The sequence below is a fragment of the Narcine bancroftii genome, chromosome 3 (assembly GCF_036971445.1).
Source record: "Narcine bancroftii isolate sNarBan1 chromosome 3, sNarBan1.hap1, whole genome shotgun sequence".
In the NCBI taxonomy this organism is placed as follows: Eukaryota; Metazoa; Chordata; class Chondrichthyes; order Torpediniformes; family Narcinidae; genus Narcine; species Narcine bancroftii.
Genome location: NC_091471.1, coordinates 6949994 through 6972220, shown reverse-complemented (window position 1 = coordinate 6972220; position 22227 = coordinate 6949994). Strand labels below are relative to the sequence as shown.

General features: G+C 44.0%; 1 protein-coding gene across 10 annotated transcripts in view; it reads left to right on the top strand.

Moving 5' to 3' along the window:
- The window catches only part of m1ap (meiosis 1 associated protein), a 150390-nt gene that overhangs the window by 105786 nt on the left and 22377 nt on the right, over positions 1–22227 (top strand). The window contains exon 13 of one of the 10 annotated variants that reach the window (XM_069923467.1): positions 988–1326. The exons of the other annotated variants lie outside the window; for them this stretch is intronic. Within the exon in view, the coding sequence (XP_069779568.1) occupies positions 988–1029 (42 nt within the window). The 3' untranslated portion in view covers positions 1030–1326. Of the gene's footprint in view, positions 1–987; positions 1327–22227 lie in introns of those variants that run through there. 10 annotated transcript variants of the gene reach the window in all.

Genomic DNA, 22227 nt, shown 5'->3' with positions numbered 1-22227 from the left:
AACAGCTTCATTTTCAGATGAAGCGTTTTTGCCAGGTTGATGATAAATTGTTTGCTTTCATTTTCTTTGTCAGCCAGTGTTAAAGTTCAAGAATATAATTTATGTTAAAATTGTAGACTTTGGGTCATGTAATGTGATTTTGGGCTTTGGGTCAGTGATGTGTTTTCTGGGCAGAAATGGTCAAATATTATGGTAAATCTTTCTGTTCCCATTTTTGGACACTGGTGATTGGTCATCAATTTTTTATGGATTGAATTTCACCAAGTTCTTTTGCTTGTAAGAGTCCACTATTTCATAGGCAGGAGTGAATATCAAAAATCTTTTCTTCAACTAATTGAAGTGAATTTAGGATCATTGGAACAGGAGTACATCATTTTCAAGCCTGCCAGTTTGAATCGTCAATTTCTGAGTTGGTCATGATAGTTAGAGAATGGGAAAGATGCGATGAAGACCCACAAAAGAGTTTTTAGGGGTTATGGCAGCTGCACCATGTTTAAGGAGAATAGAGGAAGTTTAGTGGTTCACTTAACTGGGTTGTACATTCTATATGTGGTCATTGGAAGTCTAACATGAAAAATATTCATTTTATCAACATTGCCACTTTGTTGACTGAAAAAAGATTAACTAGTACCTTTTCACCAACTTACTGTAATGCAACCACCCTGTGTTAAAATATCCATTAAGGATCACATGTAAATACATCTAAATATGGTTTATATTTTGCTTGGATCAGATCAGAGTGTTTTCACTTACACTGAATTACATGAGAAAGAACAATTGTTAAGACAAAATTCTAAGTGATGTGGTGCTTGAAACCAGTGGTTCTTTCCACTCACATATCACCTTAACCTAGGTGCTCTGTGGTTAGTAAGGAATTACTTAAGGTGGTATGTGAGAGGTAATAAAAAGATTGAGAACACCACTGCCATAGACTATGATGTAATGTGAGGTCAAATTCTGAGTTGAATTTATGGTTCTACCTCTCAGTCCACCAAGGAGAGATCAATCAGGGGAAGGCCATCTTTCTAACACCACTAGGTTATGCAATACAAGAAGCCAGGATGATGTGGAGAAAAACTTGAAATTTTAAGTGGAGAGAAGACAGGAAATCTGGTTTTTGGTGTATTTTTTGTTGTATCCTTAATTTTAACCTGGACCAGATGTTTGCATTTCCTGTTAAATGAGAAAATGTTTACACTGTTTATCAGAAGCATTTTGTAAAATATGAAAAATACCTCTGTTGTATGGTTTCATGAATATTTACAACTGTCCGTTATTGTGAAACATCAATATTATTATTGTTGAATAAATACATTTCACATGGCACAGGCAGCTATAATTAATGTGACTGCAATCAAAAGAACGTTATTACTTAATTAATGTATTTTTTTAATTTTAAGTTTGAGATGTAGCACAGTTACAGACTCGCGCTTTCTAAATACAGGTACACCCATGTGACCAATTAACGTACTTAACCCCATCTGTCTTTGAAATGTGGGAGGAAATTGGAGCACCCAGAGTGAATCCATGTGATCTCAGGGAGAACATACTGTGACAGAGTATATAGAAATGTATTTGGGAGATAAATTGGGAAAAGATTGTTAGAGTAGGTCACATGCAAACACTTTAAAACAGATCTTATTTGAAATACTGGAGCTCTGTTTATGCTAGACTTAGTGGCTTCTTTCAGTTTTTTGCAAGAGCTTTGAAGAGTGCTTAAGAGACTTCAATTGTTGTCAAGGATTTTTGTTTACCAAAGCAACAGATGAAAGAGATTGTTGGAGCCACATATTGTCTGAAAGGAGAACTTGCTGTTGTAGGAGGGTCATGTGGTTTTGCAAAGTAGAGATCATTAACTGTGATTCAGCCAGCAAGAGCAACTGGAACTAAATCAGGAAAAACTGGCAAGAAACCCCAATGTGGAAGATGGCCTAGTCACAGCCCTTGTGGTTCATGCAAGAGGAGAGGACTGACTGTCTAATGTTTCATTTGGAATAAGAGGAACAAAAAAGAACTCTGTTGTGGCCTGAAAGAAAGAGGTTATCATCTGGAGAACCCTAAAAAGGCAAAACACTGTGGTGACTGATGGAAGTACATCAGTGATGGAGGTCCTGGAACAATAAATCTCTCTCTGAAAACTGACAAGAACCTTCCTGAGCGGTAACCATTTACCTTTCAAGCACCAAAGCCTGGTGAACTTTATAAATTTAAATTTTGTGCACAGTCGAAGAATTGCCTGCAACCAGTGAACTTGGAGGTTTAAGAAGTGAGATTGGACTGTGAACCAAAGAACTTTTCTGAACTTAAACGTACATTACATACACATGCGCTTAGAATTAGAAGTGGATTAAGTTAGTCAATAGTGATAAGTTAAAGTTTGACTCTATTTTCATGTTTAAAGATAATTAAAAGCAACTTTTGTTTATGTAACCATTTGTCTTGGTGAATATCTATTGGTGCTGGGTTTTGGGGTCCTCTGGGCTCATAACATTTTAAACTCCAGATAGACGGTCCCAGTGACTGGAGCTATTATAGTGATGAGCTAAGTGCTTCTCTAACTGTGCTGCCCATTAAACATGATAACAGTACAGATGAGTACTAGGTAGTTGGTATGAAGAGTGTTCATTCACAAATCCTTGTTATCTCATAGATACAGCAAGCAATTAGAAAAGCAGTGGTGAATTTGTGCCAGGTTGTTAACTAAAAATAAGGAAGTCTTGCTACAATTGTGTAGGATGTATTGAAACAAGGGCATTTTACTGAGTTTTTCTTTCCCTACCTTAGGAAGAATATACTTGCCTAAGAGAGACTGTATTAGATTAGTTCCTGGTGCAAAGAAAAATTGAATAGAATAAACTTATATATTCTTGTGGCTAGAGACAGAACAGAATTAAAACAGGTGGTTGGAAATTAAAACCAAATTGACAAATACTTCCTTTAGTCAGAGGTCTGTGCATACTCAGTTATTGAGTCCAAAAAGGACTATGGAGAAATTATGGGAAAGGAAAGGGTGGCTTGGTTAGTGTAGTGAATAGTGTAATGCTAATATAGTGCTAATGACTATAGTTCAAACCCGGTGCTGTCTGTAAGAAGTTAGTACATTCTCCCAGTGACCTTTCTCCTGGTGTTCTGGATTCCTACCACTCTCCGAAATGCACGGAGTTTGCAGATGAATTGGGAGTAATTAGGCTGCACAGGTTTCATGGATCTTCTACTGTACAGTATCTTTAAAACTTATAAAGGTTGATAGGCCATAATATTGTTCACAGCTAGGACAGGTCCATAGTCCCATATGACTCCATCTACAATTCTAACTGTCTCCGTTGTAGGAAGGAGATTAGGAGATTATTAAGGAGGAAGGAGTGCTGAAGAGATGCCTGAGGTTTTTGCTGGAACTAGAGGGCTTGAGTTAAAGGGAGAGAATAAATAGCCTAGAGCTTTATTCCATAGAGTGCAGGAGGCTGAAGGGTAATCTTAGAGAGAGTTATACAATCATGGAAGGGCATGAATAAAATGAATGCTCATAATCTATTTCCAGGGTAGATGATTCGAGAACTAAAGGGCAATGGTTTAAGGTGAGAGGGGAGAGATTTAAGAGATTCCTGAAGAGCATCTTTTTGACTCAGAAGGCAGTCCATATCTGGAACAAGCTGCCAGAGGAAGCCATAGAAGCAGGTACAATTTTGACGTTCAAAGACCTTGAAAGGCCTTGGAAGTATATGGACCACATGCAGGCTCATATGACTGGACTGGTTCAGAATCTCAAATTAGTTGGTATAGACAAGTGTGGATTGTGGAGGGTTATGTGGCCTCTCCACCCGTGAGCCTAGTGGGAGTGTGAGTTTTGGAAGGTCATGTGGCCTCTCTGTCTGGAATCTGATGGGAATGTGGATTGTGGAAGGTCATGTGATCACTCTTTCTGGAGCCTAGTCAGAATTCACCTCATCTGCCAATCAAGGGTTAGATCTGCCAGAGGTGAGGCTGACCCATAGTTGGTCATTGCAGGTCACATGGACGGGTCCTCCATTGAAAAAGCCAAGCACATGCAGTTTGCTGTTGCTGCATGGATACCATTATTGAACTCCAGGCTGCAGGCCACAGTCAGCTCCAGAGGACCAAATGCAATGGGCCCGTCCTGAATCCTGAGCTGTGGGCAATGCTGGAGACCAGGTTCATTTGATATTCTTAACCATATCACCATATAACAATTTACGGAGCGGAAACAGGCCACGTCGGCCTTTCGAGTCCGCACCGGTTCACTAGAACAACTCCACTAGCTCAAACCTCCCGCTCACCACCAATAACCCTCCAACCCCCTCACCTCCATGTACACATCCAACCTTCTCTTTAATGACAGAAGGGACCCTGACGCAACTATCTCATTCAGAAGTTCATTCCATTCTGCCACCACTCACTGAGTGAAAAAACCACCTCTAATATTTTTCCTTACCCTTAACTCATGGCCTCTTGTTCCAACCTCCCATGCCCTCAGGGGAAAGAGTCTGTTTATTTCTAGTCTATCTATTCCTTTCATAATATTAAATACCTCTATCAAGACCCCTTTCAGTCGTCTACATTCCAATGAATAAAGTCCCAGACTCCTTAATCTCTCCCTGTAATCCAGATGCTGTAAGCCAGGCAACATCCTGGTAAACCTTCTCTGCACCCTCTCCACCTTATCTATATCCTTTCTATAATTTGGAGACCAGAACTGAGCACAGTTCTCCAAAACTGGCCTCACCAATGCCTTAAAGAGCTGCAGCATCCCTCCCAGCTCCTATACTCTAGACTATGATTTATGAAGGCCAGCATATCATATGCCTTCTTAACCACCCTGCCTACATGGGAATCCACCTTCAGTGAACTCTGTACCATAACCCCCAGGTCCCTCTGAACCTCTGTGTACCTCAATGCCCTCCCCTTAACTGCATATGTCCTATTCTGGTTATTTTTAACAAAATGTGGCACCTCTCTCTTGTCTACATTGAATTCCATCTGCCATCTTTCAGCCTACTCTTCCAAACAAACCAAATCCTTCTGTAATCCAAGAAAATCTCACCTCAGTATCCACCACTCCCCCTATTTTCGTATCATCCGCATATTTGCTTACCCAGTTAACCACACCCTCCTCTAAATCATTAATATAAATGATAAACAACAAGGGACCCAGCACCGATCCCTGAGGCACCCTGCTTGTCACAGGCTTCCAACCTGACGTACAGTTGTCCACCATGACTCTCTGCTGTCTATCTCCCAGCCACCTCTGAACCCATGTCACAATCTCACTACTAATTCCTAGTGACTGAACCTTCCTCATTAACCTTCCATGCGGAACCTTATCAAAAACCTTACTAAAATCACATCTACCGCTCCACCTTCACCCACCTTTCTGTAACTTCCTCAAAAAACTCAACAAGGTTCGTCAAACATGACTTTCCTTTTACAAACCCATGCTGGGTGCCCCTAATCAATCCCTGCCTATCTAGATATGCGTGTATACTATCTCGAAGAATACCCTCCATAACCTTCCCCACCACCGACGTCAAACTTACTGGCTGATAATTACTTGGCCTACACCTACTGCCTTTTTTGAACAATGGAACCCTCCAATCCTGTGGTACCACCCCCTCCTCCAGTGATCTTTGAAAAATCACTCTCAGTGCCCCCTCTATTTGTTCCCTGACCTCCCTCAAAGTCCTGGGAAAAATCCCATCAGGACCAGGAGACTTATCCACCTTAATTGATCCTAGAAGCTCCAAAACTCTCACTTTACTAATCCCTATCCTTTCCATAATTAAGCCTTTGGCCTCTCTTATCTTGTATAGCCCAATGACCCTATCCCTCGTGAATATGGATGAGAAAAAATTGTCGTTCAATATTTCTCCCATCTCATACGGTTCTTGACATAGTTAACCAGTCCCATCATCCAGTGGACCTATTCTATCCTTAACCCTCCTTTTACTGTTCACATATCTGTAAAAACCCTTTGGATTCACCTTCGCCTTATTAGCTATAGACTCCTCATACCTTCTTTTTGCCTTTCTAATTTCCCTCTTAAGGTTCTTCCTGCAATCTAAGAAACGACCATACATCTCCTCAATCCCTTGTTTTTTATATTTGGTATAGGCCTCCTTCTTGTCCCGAACCAACTTCTTAATTTCACCAGAAAACCATGGCTCCCTCGAACCTTTAGTCTTCCCCTTCAGCCTGACTGGAACATAAAGATCCTGTCCTCTCAAAATCTCACCCCTAAATGCTCCCCAAATTTCCTCTAGATCCTTTCCGGCAAAAAGATCAGCCCACACAACTCTCTGCAAGTCCATTCTCATTTCTCCAAATCTGGCCTTCCCCCACTCGTAGACAACCTCGGACCCGACCTATCCCTATCCATCATTAAGCTAAAGCTAATGGACCCATGATCACTGGATCCGAAGTTCTCTCCAACGCTTACCTCCATCACCTGCCCCATTGGATTGCAAAACAACAGATCTAACACCGCTCCCCCTCTAGTTAGTGTCCCAACATATTGCTGCAAAAGCAATCCTGAACACAATGCATGAATACTAAGCCATCCTGCCCTTTTACTGACTGCGTTTCCCAATCTATTTTTGGAAAATTGAAATCCCCAACCAACACCACCCTATTTCTCCTGCACATCTCATCTATTTCCTTGCACATTTGCTCTTCTAGTTCCCTTTCCCCATTTAGAGGCCTATAATAGTAACCTCACCCTTCTTATTTTTCAGCTCTACCCACACTGCCTCCCTCAACAGGCCCTCCATCTATCTTGCCTCAGCACTGCTGTAATATCCTCCCTGACAAGTAATGCCACACCTCCCCCTCTTAATCCACCAACTCTGTCACATCTAAAGCAGCAAAATCCTGGAACATTCAACTGCCAGTCACAACCTTCCTTCAACCACGTCTCGCTAATGGCCACAATATCATAATGCCACATGTCAATCCACACCTTTAGCTCATCCAGCCTCCTTTCTACACTTCTTGCATTAAAATAAATACATCTCAGGTTTCTCCTACCTCCTACCTTCTGCATATCCTCCTCTCTTCCATTCTCACAATTTTCACTACATCTTTTTACTAGTTCCTGCTTTTCCTCCCACAAATTATTCAAGCTTGTCTCTTTCCTTAGCCTACTAACCCTCACCCTGCTGTCCTACCTAACGTGAAACCCTGTCCCCAACCATACTAGTTTAAACCCCCCCCCGACAGCCCTAGCAAATGCCCCTGCCAGGAGACTGGTCCCTCTGGGATTAAGATGTAACCCATCATTATGGTATAGGGCCCATCTTCCCCAAAAAAGATCCCAGTAGTCCAAGAACTTGAAACCCTGTCTCTTACTCCACTCCTTTAGCCACGCATTTAACCTCCACCTAATTCTGTCATGTGGCACAGGAAGCAATCCAGAGATTACCCCCTTAGTGGTCCTCCTTTTAAGCTCCCTACCCAACTCCCTATACTCATTCTGCAGGACCACTTCCTCATTCCTTCCAACATCATTAGTACCAACATGTACCACAACCTCAGGCTCCTCACCCTCCCCTTTTAGGATGTTCTGAATGCGCATAGTCACATCCCGGACCCTTGCACCAGGAGGCAAACCATCATCCGGTTTTCCTTATCACGTCCACAAAAACCTCTGTCAGTCCTCCTAACCATTGAATACCCTCTAAGTATCGCCCTTTTCCTTTTATCCTTACCTTTCTGGGTTACAGAGGAAAACAGCACACCTCTTCCCACCATAGTCTGACTATCCCCCTCCTCAGTACTCAAGGTGGAGTACTGATTTTGGAAGATTACAGACGGTGCGACCACCTGCCTGTAGCTCTTGTCTATGATAGCCTCATTCTCCCTAAGCAGAGTGAGGTCATCAAGCTGCAGCTCAAGTGCCTTGACCCGGTCCTTCAGGCCACACTCCTTGTCTGTGATGGCCTCACTCTCCCTAACCAGAGTGAGGTCATCGAGCTGCAGCTCAAGTTCCCTGACTTCTTGACTTGGTCCCTTAGGCCACACTCTTTGTCCGTGATGGCCTCACTCTCCCTAACCAAAGAGAGGTCATCGAGCTGCAGCTCAATTTCCTTGACCCGGTCCTTCAGGTCACACTCCTTGTCTGTGATGGCCTCACTCTTCCTAACCAGAGCGAGGTCATCGAACTGCTGCTCAAGTTCCCTGACTCGGTCCCTTAGACGCTGCAGCTCAGCCCACTTTGCGCACAGGTGGACGTCCAGGAGATGTGAAGTCTCCATGACTCCCACATGTGACACTGAGAGCAGAAAACTGCCCTCACACTCATCCTGCCTCCTTCTCATCACACCTTATTAAATTAAATGTGAATGTCTTACCTTTAGTCCAGCACGTTCCTCCTCAGCCTCTGCTCGCCGAAGCCTCTCAAGCCAAAGCCTCAAAGACCTACTCCTTCACTGTGCCATTTACTCACTGGACCGCTCCCTTATACTTACCCTCCTTTTATTGGCCCCTTGGCCAATTAACCCCTTCACTCTCTCCAAGCTCCTCCTCCTCCTCCTCCAGAGAGTCACCCGAACTTCAGTAGCCGCCTCCTCTGACTCACAGCCCGAACCAAGTAGGCCCAAGCCCAGTAAGCCCTGGAATTTAACGGCTTACCTGCCCGTCACTCTCTCCAATCTCCTCCTCTTCCATATAGTCGCCCAAACTCCAGTTGCCACCTCCTCCTACTCACAGACTTGTTCATTGTAATTAATTTACTGTTTGTTGGTGTGCTGTGCCTGCTAGAGATAGAGTTGGTGGTACTCTGTGCTTAACCCTCAGGTTCCCAATTGGGAATTGAGAATATTTTCTTTCTTTATAAATATTTTTTATTGTTTTACATAAGTAAACAAATATAAACAGAAAATTTGTAAAATACACAACAGAGATGTCAAATATAAAGAAATCAACAAAGTTGCCTAATTTATAGAATTTACAGAACATTTTACAATTTTACCCTGAATGTTATTTTTTCATTTTCTCCCCCATCTCTTGAACTCATTACCAAGCTGAAGTTCTAGAATTAAAGTATGCCTTGAACCTGGAGTAATATAATAGTGTTGGAGGAACCTCATAATAAAACTAAAGGTTCTGAAAGTAGTTCAGGAAAGGTCCCATAAGTTTTTACACCTTATGTCTAAGTTACGAATAGCAAATCTGTTTTTTACTAGATTTAAACAGGACATAATATTCCTCAGGCATTGAGCATGGGTGGGTGGGGCAGCATCCCTCCATCTTAGTAATATCACATGTTTGGCCAAAAGAGAGGCAAAAGACAGAACCTGAGATTTAATTGGAATCAAACGAACGTCATTGTCTCCAGTGATACCAAAGAGGGCAACCAGAGGGTTAGGTTCAAGATTTAATTACAGATTAAGGATAAGGTTTGGAAAACATTCCTCCAGTATTTTTCGAGGCTAGGACACATCCAAAACATACTCATAGGAGAGGCCTCATCTCTCTTACATTTATCACATGAGGATTTATATCTGGATAAATATGAGATAATTTAGCTTTGGACGTATGAGCCCTATGCACAACTTTAAATTGTAACAAACAATAACGGGCACAGAAGGATGTGGAGTTAACCAACTTAAAGATTAAATCCAAAACTCATCTGCAAATGGAAGACTTAAATCCTGTTCCCATTCAGATTTAATTTTATCAAAAGAGGAAGATCTTAAGCCTGTCGTCTTATCATAAATAACAGATATTGAACCTTTAAGAGTGGTTTGTAAATTTAAACACAAATCAACACTGTTTGTGTCAGGTACATCAGGAAAGTTAGGTATCTGAGAGTGGAGCAAATGTCTGATTTGCAAATATCTGATAAAAATGGGTATTCGGTGGGTTGAATTTTTCAGAAAGTTGTTCAAATGATGCAAAGCAGTTATCAACAAATAAAATCTTTAAGATATTTAATACCCAGAGTCGCATAAGGAAGATTGGAAGAAATGATTGGATAGAATAGGATTTGAAAGAGAGAAACCATAACTGGGACCACATCTTTGCTGTGTACCTAACAAATGGATTATCAATAGATTTATCTAAGGAAAAAGGAAATGAGGATCCAAGAAAAGATGAAATGAAGAGATTTCTAACTGTACGAATTCCTTTGCTACCCACAATGGGCAGTCAAGTTATTGATGAAAGTGTATCCAAAATGTAAAGTTGTGTATATTGGCCACCCAGTAATAAAATTGGAAATTGGGCAGCGCCATACCTCTATTTCTTTTAGATTTCTGAAGATGAACTTTACTTCATTGAGGTTGCTTACTCTTCCATATATAGGATGATATAATAGTCTAATGAGTCATAAAAAAGATTTAGGAATAAAAGTTGGTATCTTCTGAAAAAGATATAAGAATTTAGGCAAAATATTCATTTTGATAGAGTTAATTCAGCCCACCAGAGATGCGGACAAAGGTGACCACTGCGTTAAACAGTGTTTCACATGTTTTAACAGAGTAAGGAAATTTCCTTTAAAAAGACACTTATGCTTTCTTGTAACTGTACGCACACCCACATCTCCATCGGGCACACAAAACTCAAAACGGTCAACCAGTTTACCTATCTCGGCTGCACCATTTCATCAGATGCAAGGATCGACAACGAGATAGACAACAGACTCGCCAAGGCAAATAGCGCCTTTGGAAGACTACACAAAAGAGTCTGGAAAAACAACCAACTGAAAAACTTCACAAAGATAAGCATATACAGAGCCGTTGTCATACTCACACTCCTGTTCGGCTCCGAATCATGGGTCCTCTACCAGCATCACCTACGGCTCCTAGAACGCTTCCACCAGCGTTTTCTCCGCTCCATCCTCAACATTCATTGGAGCGACTTCATCCCTAACATCGAAGTACTTGAGCTGGCAGAAGCCGACAGCATCGAATCCACGCTGTTGAAGATCCAACTGCACTGGGTAGGTCACGTCTCCAGAATGGAGGACCATCGCCTTCCCAAGATCGTGTTATATGGCGAGCTCTCCACTGGCCATCGTGTCAGAGGTGCACCAAAGAAGAGGTACAAGGACTGCCTAAAGAAATCTCTTGGTGCTTGCCACATTGACCACCGCCAGTGGGCTGATATCGCCTCAAACCGTGCATCTTGGCGCCTCACAGTTTGGCGGGCAGCAACCTCCTTTGAAGAAGACCGCAGAGCCCACCTCACTGACAAAAGACAAAGGAGGAAAAACCCAACACACAACCCCATCCAACAAATATTCCCCTGCAACTGCTGTAATAGTGTCTGCCTGTCCTGCATCGGACTTGTCAGCCACAAACGAGCCTGCAGCTGACATGGACATTTACCCCTCCATAAATCTTCGTCCGCGAAGCCAAGCCAAAGAAGAATACCTAAATAAATAAATTGATCTTTCACAACTTTAAAAGGAATGTTAGTTCACATTGATGCAAGTATATTCACAGGGAAAAGTTCATTTTTATGCAAATTTAGTCTGTACCCTGAAAACTGACTAAATTGAGTAAGTAACGATAACATAAGAGAGGAATTAGGTCTTGATATGAAAAGCAAAAGATCATCTGCACAAAGTGAAACTTTATGTTGCACTCCCTTCCTCCAAATCCCTAATCTTGTTTCAAATCCTCTCAACTGATTAGCTAACAATTTACCAGATTTATCACCGTGGATTAGAACAGACTCTTATTCTTCAAAGGTTGCTGTTCAATTGTATGTATTGAAAGGAGATCAAACTTAGTTTGAAGTTCCACTCACTTTTTATATAGTTCTGAATTTCTAATTGATGATCTTTTTCTTTAATTGGATTATCTAATTCCAAGCATTTTTAATCAGCCCTTCTTTTCATATTCACAGTATAAGAGATCATTTGCCCCCTAAGGTAATGCATCCCAGACAATTAGGCTGGAGGTTTCTGACAAAGTATTTGTACTAAAGGAAAAGGTTATCTGCTCCTCCATAAATTTCACAACATCAATGTCAGACAGTAAAGTCAAATTGAAGTGCCAGTGTCTATTTATTTGAGGAAGGTCTGGAAGGGTCATAGGAGCATATTCAGGTATCAGTATACTCTTGCAATCGCAAGAGTGAGTAAATGGAATTAATTGATTATCAATAAAAAAAATAATCAATCCTAGAAAAAGTATGATGAACATGTGGAAGAAAGAATATTCTCTCCTATTTCATTAAAGAAAACCATCAGAAATACCATAATCTGATAAGAAGGATTGTCAAAATGAGGCAGACTTACTCACTATTGCAAGGTCAGGAAAAGATCGATCCAACACAGGATCAAACCAACAATTGAAATCTCCACTAAGCACAAGAGGGTGCAAGAGAATATATTTGGAGATAAAATTGAGAAAAATTAGAGTAGGTTATATACGAACACTTTAAAACAGATCTTATTTGAAATACTGGAGACTTCATATCCAGAGTGACTTTACAGAAACTTTGAAGAGTGCCTATGGAGACTTCACAAGTAGGTGTTAATTGAACTGATGTGTGGAATAAATGGGCTATTGCTCCTAGCCAGACCAGATCATTCTGGACTGGTCGACCTACTTGTGATATGCTCCAGTCTTTTAGTTAATAAAAGCCTTGGTTTGGATCAACAAGTCTTTGGTTCTTTTGACGCGCATTACAATTTTATTAACTAAAAGATTTTGAAGGGATGGAGCGTATGCTACAGCTGGAATGCCTCGACATCGACCCACAGTCAGCTATAGCCTCGAATGACTTTAAGCACTGGGTGAGATGCTTTGAAACATACTTACAGCTCTCTGACCCTGCCGTGATAGAGGACAACCATCGACTACTAATATTGATAACTATGGTGACCCCGAGAGTCTACCAGAGTGTCCAGGATGCGACCACTTACGCTGAAGCCATGAAGGTGCTGAAAGGGCTCTATGAGCAACTGGTGAATAGGATCTATGCTCGGTACTAACTTGCTACAAGGAGGCAACAGCCCGGTGAGTCCTGTAGTTAGGAAGGTGCAGTCTTTAGGTATAAATTTTGAGATAGTCAAATGGATTGAACATTGGCTGAAAGGGAGAGGCCAGAGAGTGGTAGTGGATAATTGTCTGTCAGGTTGGAGGCTGGTGACCAGTGGTGTGCCTCAAGGATCTGTATTGGGCCCATTGTTGTTCGTTATATACATTAATGATCTAGATGATAGGGTGGTGAATTGGATTAGTAAATATGCAGACGATACTAAGATAGGTGGAATAGTGGATAATGAAGAAGGTTTTCAAGGATTGCAGAGGGATTTGGGCTGCTTAGAAAAGTGGGCTGAAAAATGGCAGATGGAATTTAATGCTGATAAGTGTGAGGTGCTTCATTTTGGTAAGAAGAATCAGAACAGGACATACGTGGTAAATGGGAGAGCATTGATGAATACAGAAGAGCAGAAAGATTTAGGAGTAACGGTACATCGTTCCCTGAAGGTAGAAACTCACGTGAATAGGGTGGTGAAGAAGGCTTTTAGTATGCTGGCCTTTATCAATCATTGCATAGGAGTTGGGAGGTGATGTTGAGATTGTATAAGACGTTGGTGCGGCCTAATTTGGAGTTCTGTGTGCAGTTCTGGTCGCCTAATTATAGGAAGGATATAAACAGAGTGGAGAGAGTGCAGAGAAGGTTTACCAGAATGTTGCCTGGGTTTAAGCATCTGGAGTATGGGGAGAGATTGGACAGATTGGGTCTTTATTCTTTGGAGCGTAGAAGGTTGAGAGGGGATTTGATAGAAGTATTTAAGATTATGAAAGGGATAGACAGAATGGATGTGGATAGACTATTTCCGTTAAGAGGAGGAAAGTTTAAAACAAGAGGACATGAGTTAAGAATTAAGGGGCAGAGGTTTAGAGGTAACATGAGGGGGAACTTCTTTACTCAGAGAGTGGTAGCTGTGTGGAATGATCTTCCGGGAGAAATAGTGGCGGCGGAGTCAATTGTATTATTTAAGAAAAGGTTGGACAGGTATATGGATGAGAAGAAGATGGAGGGTTATGGGCATTGTGCAGGGAGGTGGGACTAGAAAGGGGTGTTTGGTTCGGTGTGGACTAGAAGGGCCTAATGGCCTGTTTCCGTGCTGTAATTGTTATGTTATGTTATGTTCAGGCACTAAGGGCAATGGGCAGGGACTGTGCCTGCACAGACAGAACTGCTGCAGAGACTACAGACAATCTCATTCGGGATGCCTACGTGGCTGGGGTCCAAATCGAATGAGGTGAGGCAGAGCCTGCTAGAGCACAGGGGAGAAAACCTAGAGGATGTGATCTGGATCGCAGAGACGATGGAGGCTGTGGTCTTAAGTATGGATATGTACACTCGGGGCTGGACCCACACTCTGATGTGAGTAGGATGCCCTCCTTCTACCCTACTACTGCCACTACGCCTCCCGATGCAACCCCAAAGTGTTATTTCTGCGGGAGGAACAAGCACAGCAGGTCCCAGTGCCCAATGAGAAAAGCCAGGTGCCAGAAGTGCCTTTAAAAATGGCCACTTTGCTGTAGTCTGTCGCTCCAAAATGGCCACCGTCAAACACAGTGCCTCGAGTGAAGCCAAATCGCCACTCTCCATTTCAAACACTTCTTCCTCAGAGCTTTCGTCCAATGAGAGGGAGGACTCCACCACGCGGCAGCGCCTGATATCACGGGGCAGACGCCGAGCTTGGAAGGTACAACTCATCTTTGCTGCAATGACTTTCACCCTACCTCACGAAGCAACGTCCGACCAGGCCCCAGCCCCGACCTCAACGCCCACTGCCGACCAGGGACCCATCGCTGCTGACTAGTGACCCACCACCGCCGCTGCCAACCAGGGACTCGCCGCCGCTGCTGATCGGGGACACACCAACGCTGCCGACCCGGTACCCACTGACGCTGCCAACCAGGGACCTGACGCTGCTGACCAGGGGCCTGCCACCGCTGACCCCACCGCTGACTGTCCCACCGCCGACGGCAAGCAGCGACCCCCAACACTTACCTTTGGCTGCAGGCAGCAACACCAACTCTCCGACACTGTTTTTTCAGGCCCCACTATTTGCGTGACGTCATCACACAGGGCTCCCCTGTCTACATTACAAGTCCCTGCATCAATAACCCTCGACCAGGACTTCCCCCAACCCCTCAAGACAGGGGTCAGGTCGGCAGGCACACATCCAGGGTGCATCCGGAGCATCCCGATTTTCTGGGCTGACGTCTGACACCAGGATGCCACACCTGCTCCCATTCTCTTCAAACAGTTGGCACAAGTGCCTGTGTTGGTTCTCTGTAGCAATCGTCAGAAGGTCAGGACTGAAAGATGGCCAATTAGTAATCTTAAATAAAAGTTCCTGAAGCACTGACCCCATGAGGTTTTTGTTTCTGTAGATGGGAGGACTGGTGGAGCACTCTAAGTGCTGAGTGGTAACAAGATATATACAATATTTCCTGATAGTGTGTGATCTGTAACATTGTAATTATGATGTGTAATATTGTAATTAAAAGCTGAAAGTGCAGGTGTTCCTCAACTTACGATGGGGGTTACATTCCTGCAAACCCAGAGTAAGCCCAAAAAATCATGTCAAAAAAGAATCCCGCACCTGCCAATTTTTTATAATTAAATTTTAATACCTTTCTTCCCCTCTGAAAAAAAAATTGTTCCAGAGACTGCGAATATGGTTGAGTCAGCATCGCTAGAGAGTGTGCTGAACGATACTCTCGCCCGATGCTGCCAGCTCCCACCATTGCGAGAGAGCAGCACACCGCATATCGCAAGCACAGGAACAGATTGGAATTCAAAATTGAAAATATGGATTCAAACTACAGTAACTTTGAAAAATCTGAAGTCGGACCATTGTACGTAGAGGAGCACCTGTGTACAATTTCCCGAGTGTGGTGAGAAATTATGCAGAGTAGATACCACAGCTCAGGGTGCAATAACAAAAGGCCATTACAAAGGCTGTACTTGGAAGTTGCATAACAGGGGATGTGGCCTTGTTAAGGAGGAACATTCAATGATAACAGCTCTTGTCTGTCTTGCTGAAAGTTCTCTGCATAATAAGTGAAAACGGCTCTTTGCTGATAAAATGAACTGGTGCAGTGAATGTAAAAAAAACAAAAACAGAGAGAAACTCAGCAGGTCCAACAGTGTCCTTTATGAAGCAAAGGTAAAAAACTACATAACCAACACTTCGGGCTCAAGCCCTTCATCAAGGTATGAGACGATGTCAGCAGGTGTACGAACAAAAGGATGGGTATGGGGCAGGGAGGGTGGCGAAGCCAGGAAATGATAGGGAGAGAAGGGAGGGAGGGGACAGCAGTGATTAGGGGAGGTGAGATGGCAGAATGGGTAGAGGGGGAAGGGAGGGAGAACTGGAAAGACTGGAAAGGGGAGAGGAAAGAAAAGGTGAGCAAGTTTAACAGAAAGCAGAGAAGTCAATGTTAATGCCATCTGGCTGGAGAGTGCCCAGTTGTTCCTCCAATCTGCAGATGGTCAGGGTGAGATAGTACACAGGGCCATGGACCACAGTCGGTGCCAACAAGGGGCATTCACGGGCATGGCCCCATCTTACGAGGTGCTGTGCCCCCACATGTGGCCATCGCTCGCCGTCAGACCGCCCTCGCCTGCATCACTAGTGTGCGTTAAGCATCACTAACAATGAGCTTGATGCACATTAGTGACTCTCCACGCAATCAAAGCAGCGTTTTCGGCTGTTGCTTCAGAGGGACAGAGAGGTTTATGTCTACTCAGCAGGTAGGCCACCACCAGCACCACCTCTCCCCCCATACTGAGCGATTTATAATGTCAGACTGTGCACCACCCGGTTACCTTAATGTCTTCCTCTAACACCCGTTCTGGCACCAACACTGCCATGGACAGACATGTCCATGTGGGAATGTGACTCAGAATTGAAATGATTGGCTACTGGGAGGTCTCTGCTGTGACAGAGGGAGTAGAGGTGCTGAGCGAAGCGAGCAGAAGTGGGCCCTCTCCAGCCAGATGGCATAAACATTGACTTATCCACTTTCTGCTAAACTTGTTTGCCTTTTCTTTCCCCTCCACCATCCAGTCATTCCAGTTCTCCCCTCTCTTCCCCCTCTATCTACCCAGCCATCCCTCCTCCCCCAATTGCTGTTGTTCCCTCCCTCCCTTCCTCCCCCCCCCCCCATCATCTTTCTGTTTGGACACCTGCCGACATTCTCTCATACTTCATACTTTGATGAAGGGCTCAAGCCCGAAACGTCAATTCTGTATCTTCCCTTTGCTACATCAAGGACCCTGTTTGACCTGCTGAGTTTCCCCAGCATTTTGTGTTTTTAATTCAACCACAGTTTTTACAGATTTTTCATGATTTACTCCTGTAGTGATTGAAATCAGTGATGGGATTGCAGCAATCTGTTTTGATGAGCATTTCGTAGACCCTCTCATTGAGAAGAGGAACAGCTTGAAGGATAGTCTTCTCCTGTGGAAGGGGGGGGGGAGTTGGGAGAGCTTAAACGATAGATTAGTCAGGGGCCACCTCTGGTGGGAGAGGACCAGAGGGTAAGCTGGTCCATATCAAAGAGGGCAGTGCACCAGAAACTCCACCCCTATGGGGCTTCCCCCTGCAATGCTCTCTCCAGACGTCAACGAACTTCCTCTCAGCCCTACAAACTTAAATGGGTGCTCCCTGCTCCATGTACTCTGATCCATCCAGGAGGGAATAGCTTCTCGGATGTTTTTCCCGGTCACCAGCCCCATGAGGTCAGGGCATGCAGTAGTGACTAAATAACCTGCCAAGAACCAGTCACCTTCATGCTCCCTGCAGATAACCACGATCAGTGCCCACTCTCTAAACACCAGTGTTCCCTCACCAATGGTGTGCCACTGCAGCCAGTCACGCAGGCTCCATTTTAAGAGGGCAGGGAACCTGGCCCGGATCGCACTCACCACCTGTTCCCTAAGGGTGGTGGAGTCATTGGTCCCTTCTTGCAGCACCTGCAAGGCATTGCCAATCATCTATTGTTCAGATAGACTGCCCAGGGCGCTCAATGAGAAAGGTCTCCCTAGTCCCACAGCATGGTAGCGGCATGGCCCCTTGCCTGGATAGCTCCTCGGTGGAGTTGTCCTGGGACTCTGTAATTTCATAGTGGGCACATATGTGCCCACCTGAAGTCTCCCATCTTTGGCTACCTCCCTGTTTTGGAGGGTCAACGGAATGCCCTTGTGGCAGACCTGGGACCGCATGGTCACTAGTAGGGCTTGCAAAGGCTCAAGCATTGGGGGGGGGGGGGGTTGTGAAGGGAGAAACATATGTCATGGGACTCAGTTTCCTCATGGTCATCAATATCCACCCACACATACCCATTCCCCCAACCACATAGGTTGGACTTCTCCTGTGTCAAGTTTCCTCCATACTTGGGCAGTCTACACTGCCTCATGTAGTGATGTGGCAGGGATTTCATCTCCCTATCTTTCTGCGCACCCTTAAATCGGACATGATACCACATTCGTGCTTAAGTAGGGATACCAGTAACCATTGGGTGCCCACACAGCTCCCCCTGGCCTCAGGGAACCCCAGTAACTCCAGGAGGGAGACCACATAGTGCCCTATCTTCTCTCCATGGGGGTCCAAACTGTTGATCTATTTGACTGGCATGGAGTTCCTGCTGTGGTACATCATGAAGGCCTTTTCGACCTGATGTCTCAGAATAAAATAGAACTTTGCTGGACAGAGACAACTTCAAATGCCTTTTGGGAGACTAAAGATGCACAAGCATGCTGAGTCACCCGTGGATGGAAGCGCCAACCACCTTATCGACAGATGCATCCGACGTGGCCGTAGGAGGAGTGCTAGAACAATACATGAACGAACAATAGAAGCCACTTGCATTCTTCAGCCGACACTTTCGCCACACAGAGATCAAACATAGCACCTTCGATAAGGAGCTGCTGACACTTTACCTGGCGGTCAGGCACTTCCGGCACTTCCTTGAGAGCAGAAACTTTACAGTCTTTACAGGCCTTAAACCATTAACTTTCACTTTTGGTAAAGCTTTGGACCCTTGGTCAGCCCGTCAGCTGCATCACTTATCCTACATTTCAGAGTTATCTACAAAGATAGAGCACATCTCTGGAAAAAGGAATGTGGTGGCTGATGTTCTCTCCTGTGCCGCTTTTCAACAAATAATGGCACTTACAAAGGAGGAAAAACCCAACACCCAACCCCAACCAACCAATTTTCCCCTGCAACCGCTGCAACCGTGTCTGCCTGTCCTGCATCGGACATGTCAGCCACAAATGAGCCTGCAGCTGACGTGGACATTACCCCTCCATAAATCTTCGTCCGCGAAGCCAAGCCAAAGAAAGAAAGAAGAAAGAAAAGAATTATTTCACACTGGCAGAGGCTCAAAGCAAGATGCAGAGGTACCTGACTACAAAACGGCTATTACAAACCTGCAGCTCCAGGGCCTGGGTTTCGGACCTCAGGGCAATACGCTGCTTTGCAATGTCTCAACAGGACAACCACACCCTATCATTCCCGCCTCGTGGAGGTGCCACATTTTTGATGCCATTGACGCCTATCGCATTCTTTCATTAGGGCAATGGTCCGACTAGTATCTAATTAATTCATCTGGCATAGCCTGAAGAAAGATATCACTCGCTGGGTGAGGATGTGCGTGGACTGCCAGAAGTCAAAGGTACAAAGACACGTAAAAGTGCAGATTCGACCATGTACATGTCAATATCATCGGCCTAATCCCAGTGTCCAGGGGATTCAGATATTTATTTACTGCCATTGATAGGTTTACTAGGTGGCCAGAGGCGGTTCCCATGGTTGATGGTTCAACTGAGTTAGGCACAAGAGCTTTTGTTTCATCCTGGGTCTCTCGTTTCGGTCTTCCTGCACATGTCACTATGGACAGAGGTCCACAGTTTAACTCTGCCATCTGGAGGGCTTTATCCTAGGAATGCAGCTCCACCATACCACGGCCTATCATCCACGTCCAATGGTATGATGGAACGGTTCCATAGGCACCTGAATGCAGCACTTATAAACCGCAGACAGTGACCAGATTGGGCAGATGAACGTCTCTGGGTGCTACTAGGCATCAGATGAACATCTGTGGGTGCTACTAGGCATCAGATGAACATCTGTGGGTGCTACTAGGCATCAGATGAACATCTGTGGGTGCTACTAGGCATCAGATGAACATCTGTGGGTGCTACTAGGCATCAGAACAGTGCCTAAAGAAGACCTCAAATCACTATCAACAGAGTCGGTCCATGGAGCACCTCTGGTTGTCCCTAGAGATTTCATGCTGACTCCTTGTGGATGGGAAGACCAGCTGTCAGTGACACTGTGCGAGGTGCGAGAGCGGGTAGGAAAACTAGCTCCCATACCAGCTTCTAGACACGGCACACAATCTTTCTTCATTCCCAAGGAACTCAGAGGTTATGAGTATGTTTTCATCCAAAGGGGTGTACATGGATCACCCCTACAAACACCTTACAAAGGACCATATAAAGTGTTATGAAGCTCTAGGAAAACATGCATCCTAGACATTGGGGGACAACCTCAAACATTCACAGGGGACGGGTTAAAACCTGCACACATTGACTTAAAATGGCCTGTGCCACAACCACAGCGTGACCAGCCACCAAAGGCAAATGAACTGGACCTTTCTGAGCCGGTTCTGGGGGGAGGAGGGACCATGTAGTGGCACTATCAGAATTGGCTGTCGAACGTCATGACTTCATGATGCAGTGATGTCATCAGGGCTCGTGACATGGAGTTTTTTAAAAGGTTGCGTGTGTCTGTAAACAGTTTTGCTTGAACTTCCTTTCAACTGTGACTCGTTATCCTCTCCTCTCGAATTACTTTCTGTGGCTTCAGTGGCTGTAGGAGATTTGATAGAAGTATTTAAAATTATGAGGGGAATAGATAGAGTAGGTCGGCTTTTTCCACTGATGGTTGGTGAGATATAAACCAGAGGACATGGGTTAAGGGGTGAAAGGGGACAGGTTTAGAGGGAACATGAGGGGGGACTTCTTCACACAGAAGGTGGTGGGAGTGTGGAACAAGCTGCCAGCTGAGGTGATGAATGTGGGCTCAATTTTAACATTTAAGAAGAATTTGGATGGGTACATGGATGGGAAAGGTATAGAGGGCTATGGACTGGATGCATGTCAGTGGGACTTAGCAAAAAAAAATGGATCAGCGCAGACTAGAAGGGCCAAAGGGGCTGTTTCTGTGCTGTGGTGTTCTATGGTTCTATGGACCATAGAAAGAATTTAAGAAACCTACAAATACGTTTATGATACAGAATAATTTCTTTGGTTTTTAACTAGCAGAATCTTAGCCATCTGAGCTCAGAGAACAAACATTATTAACCACTATTACCCAAGTAAGCATTTGAATCATTTGTAATTCTGAAATCTGAATACACTTCCTCTTTTTATTTGAAGTTTCAGATGTTTTTTAAAAAAAAACTTTTGCCAATGAAGTGACTCGAAATATAGTTGATTTGTTGTTGTAGTGCGACTTTAACGTGGTTAAGTTTTTAACTTCAGTTTTTGTTGTGGAGAGGAAAAGAAAGTCTATTTCTCAACCCAAAGTAAAAAATAGAAATCCAAGGTTCATATGGATCTACTCTGGAGACTCAACCACCGTGATGTTTTCCATAAGCGATAGAAGCTGCAGTCACAGAAAAGAGAGAAGTAAATCTAGAAAAAAAATTTAAACAAAATCAAAAACTAACATGGAACGTAAGTATGACATTTAAAGAAAAAAGGAAGTTTGTAAAGGGAGAACTGAAATACACACCATTTGATAAAGGGGTGATATATTGTATTTATAGAACTGCTGGAACTGAATTTTCATGAAAAGCAGTTTTATAAGAACCCAGCTAATGCAAATTGACTGGGTGTATGTCCAATATTAAAAAGCATTTAAGGAGAAACCATTTACGCTGAGAATGTGGAATTCATCTCTGCAGTGTGGATGATTCAAGGTTCAAGAATGGCCTCAGCTGTTTCATCCAAACTCTTGCCTCCTTAACATAACAATGATGTTTATATCACCTTTGCTAAACCCAAGTCTGCTCAGCCAAATTCCTTCTCCATGTAAACTCAAACTATCTCATCCTCCAGCGACCATCATTTGACTCACAGAGCCAGCTTTTTTTCAGTTCGACAATACCACAGCTTTTCAGTGTCACAATTGGAGAAATCACGCACATGATCACTTGAAGT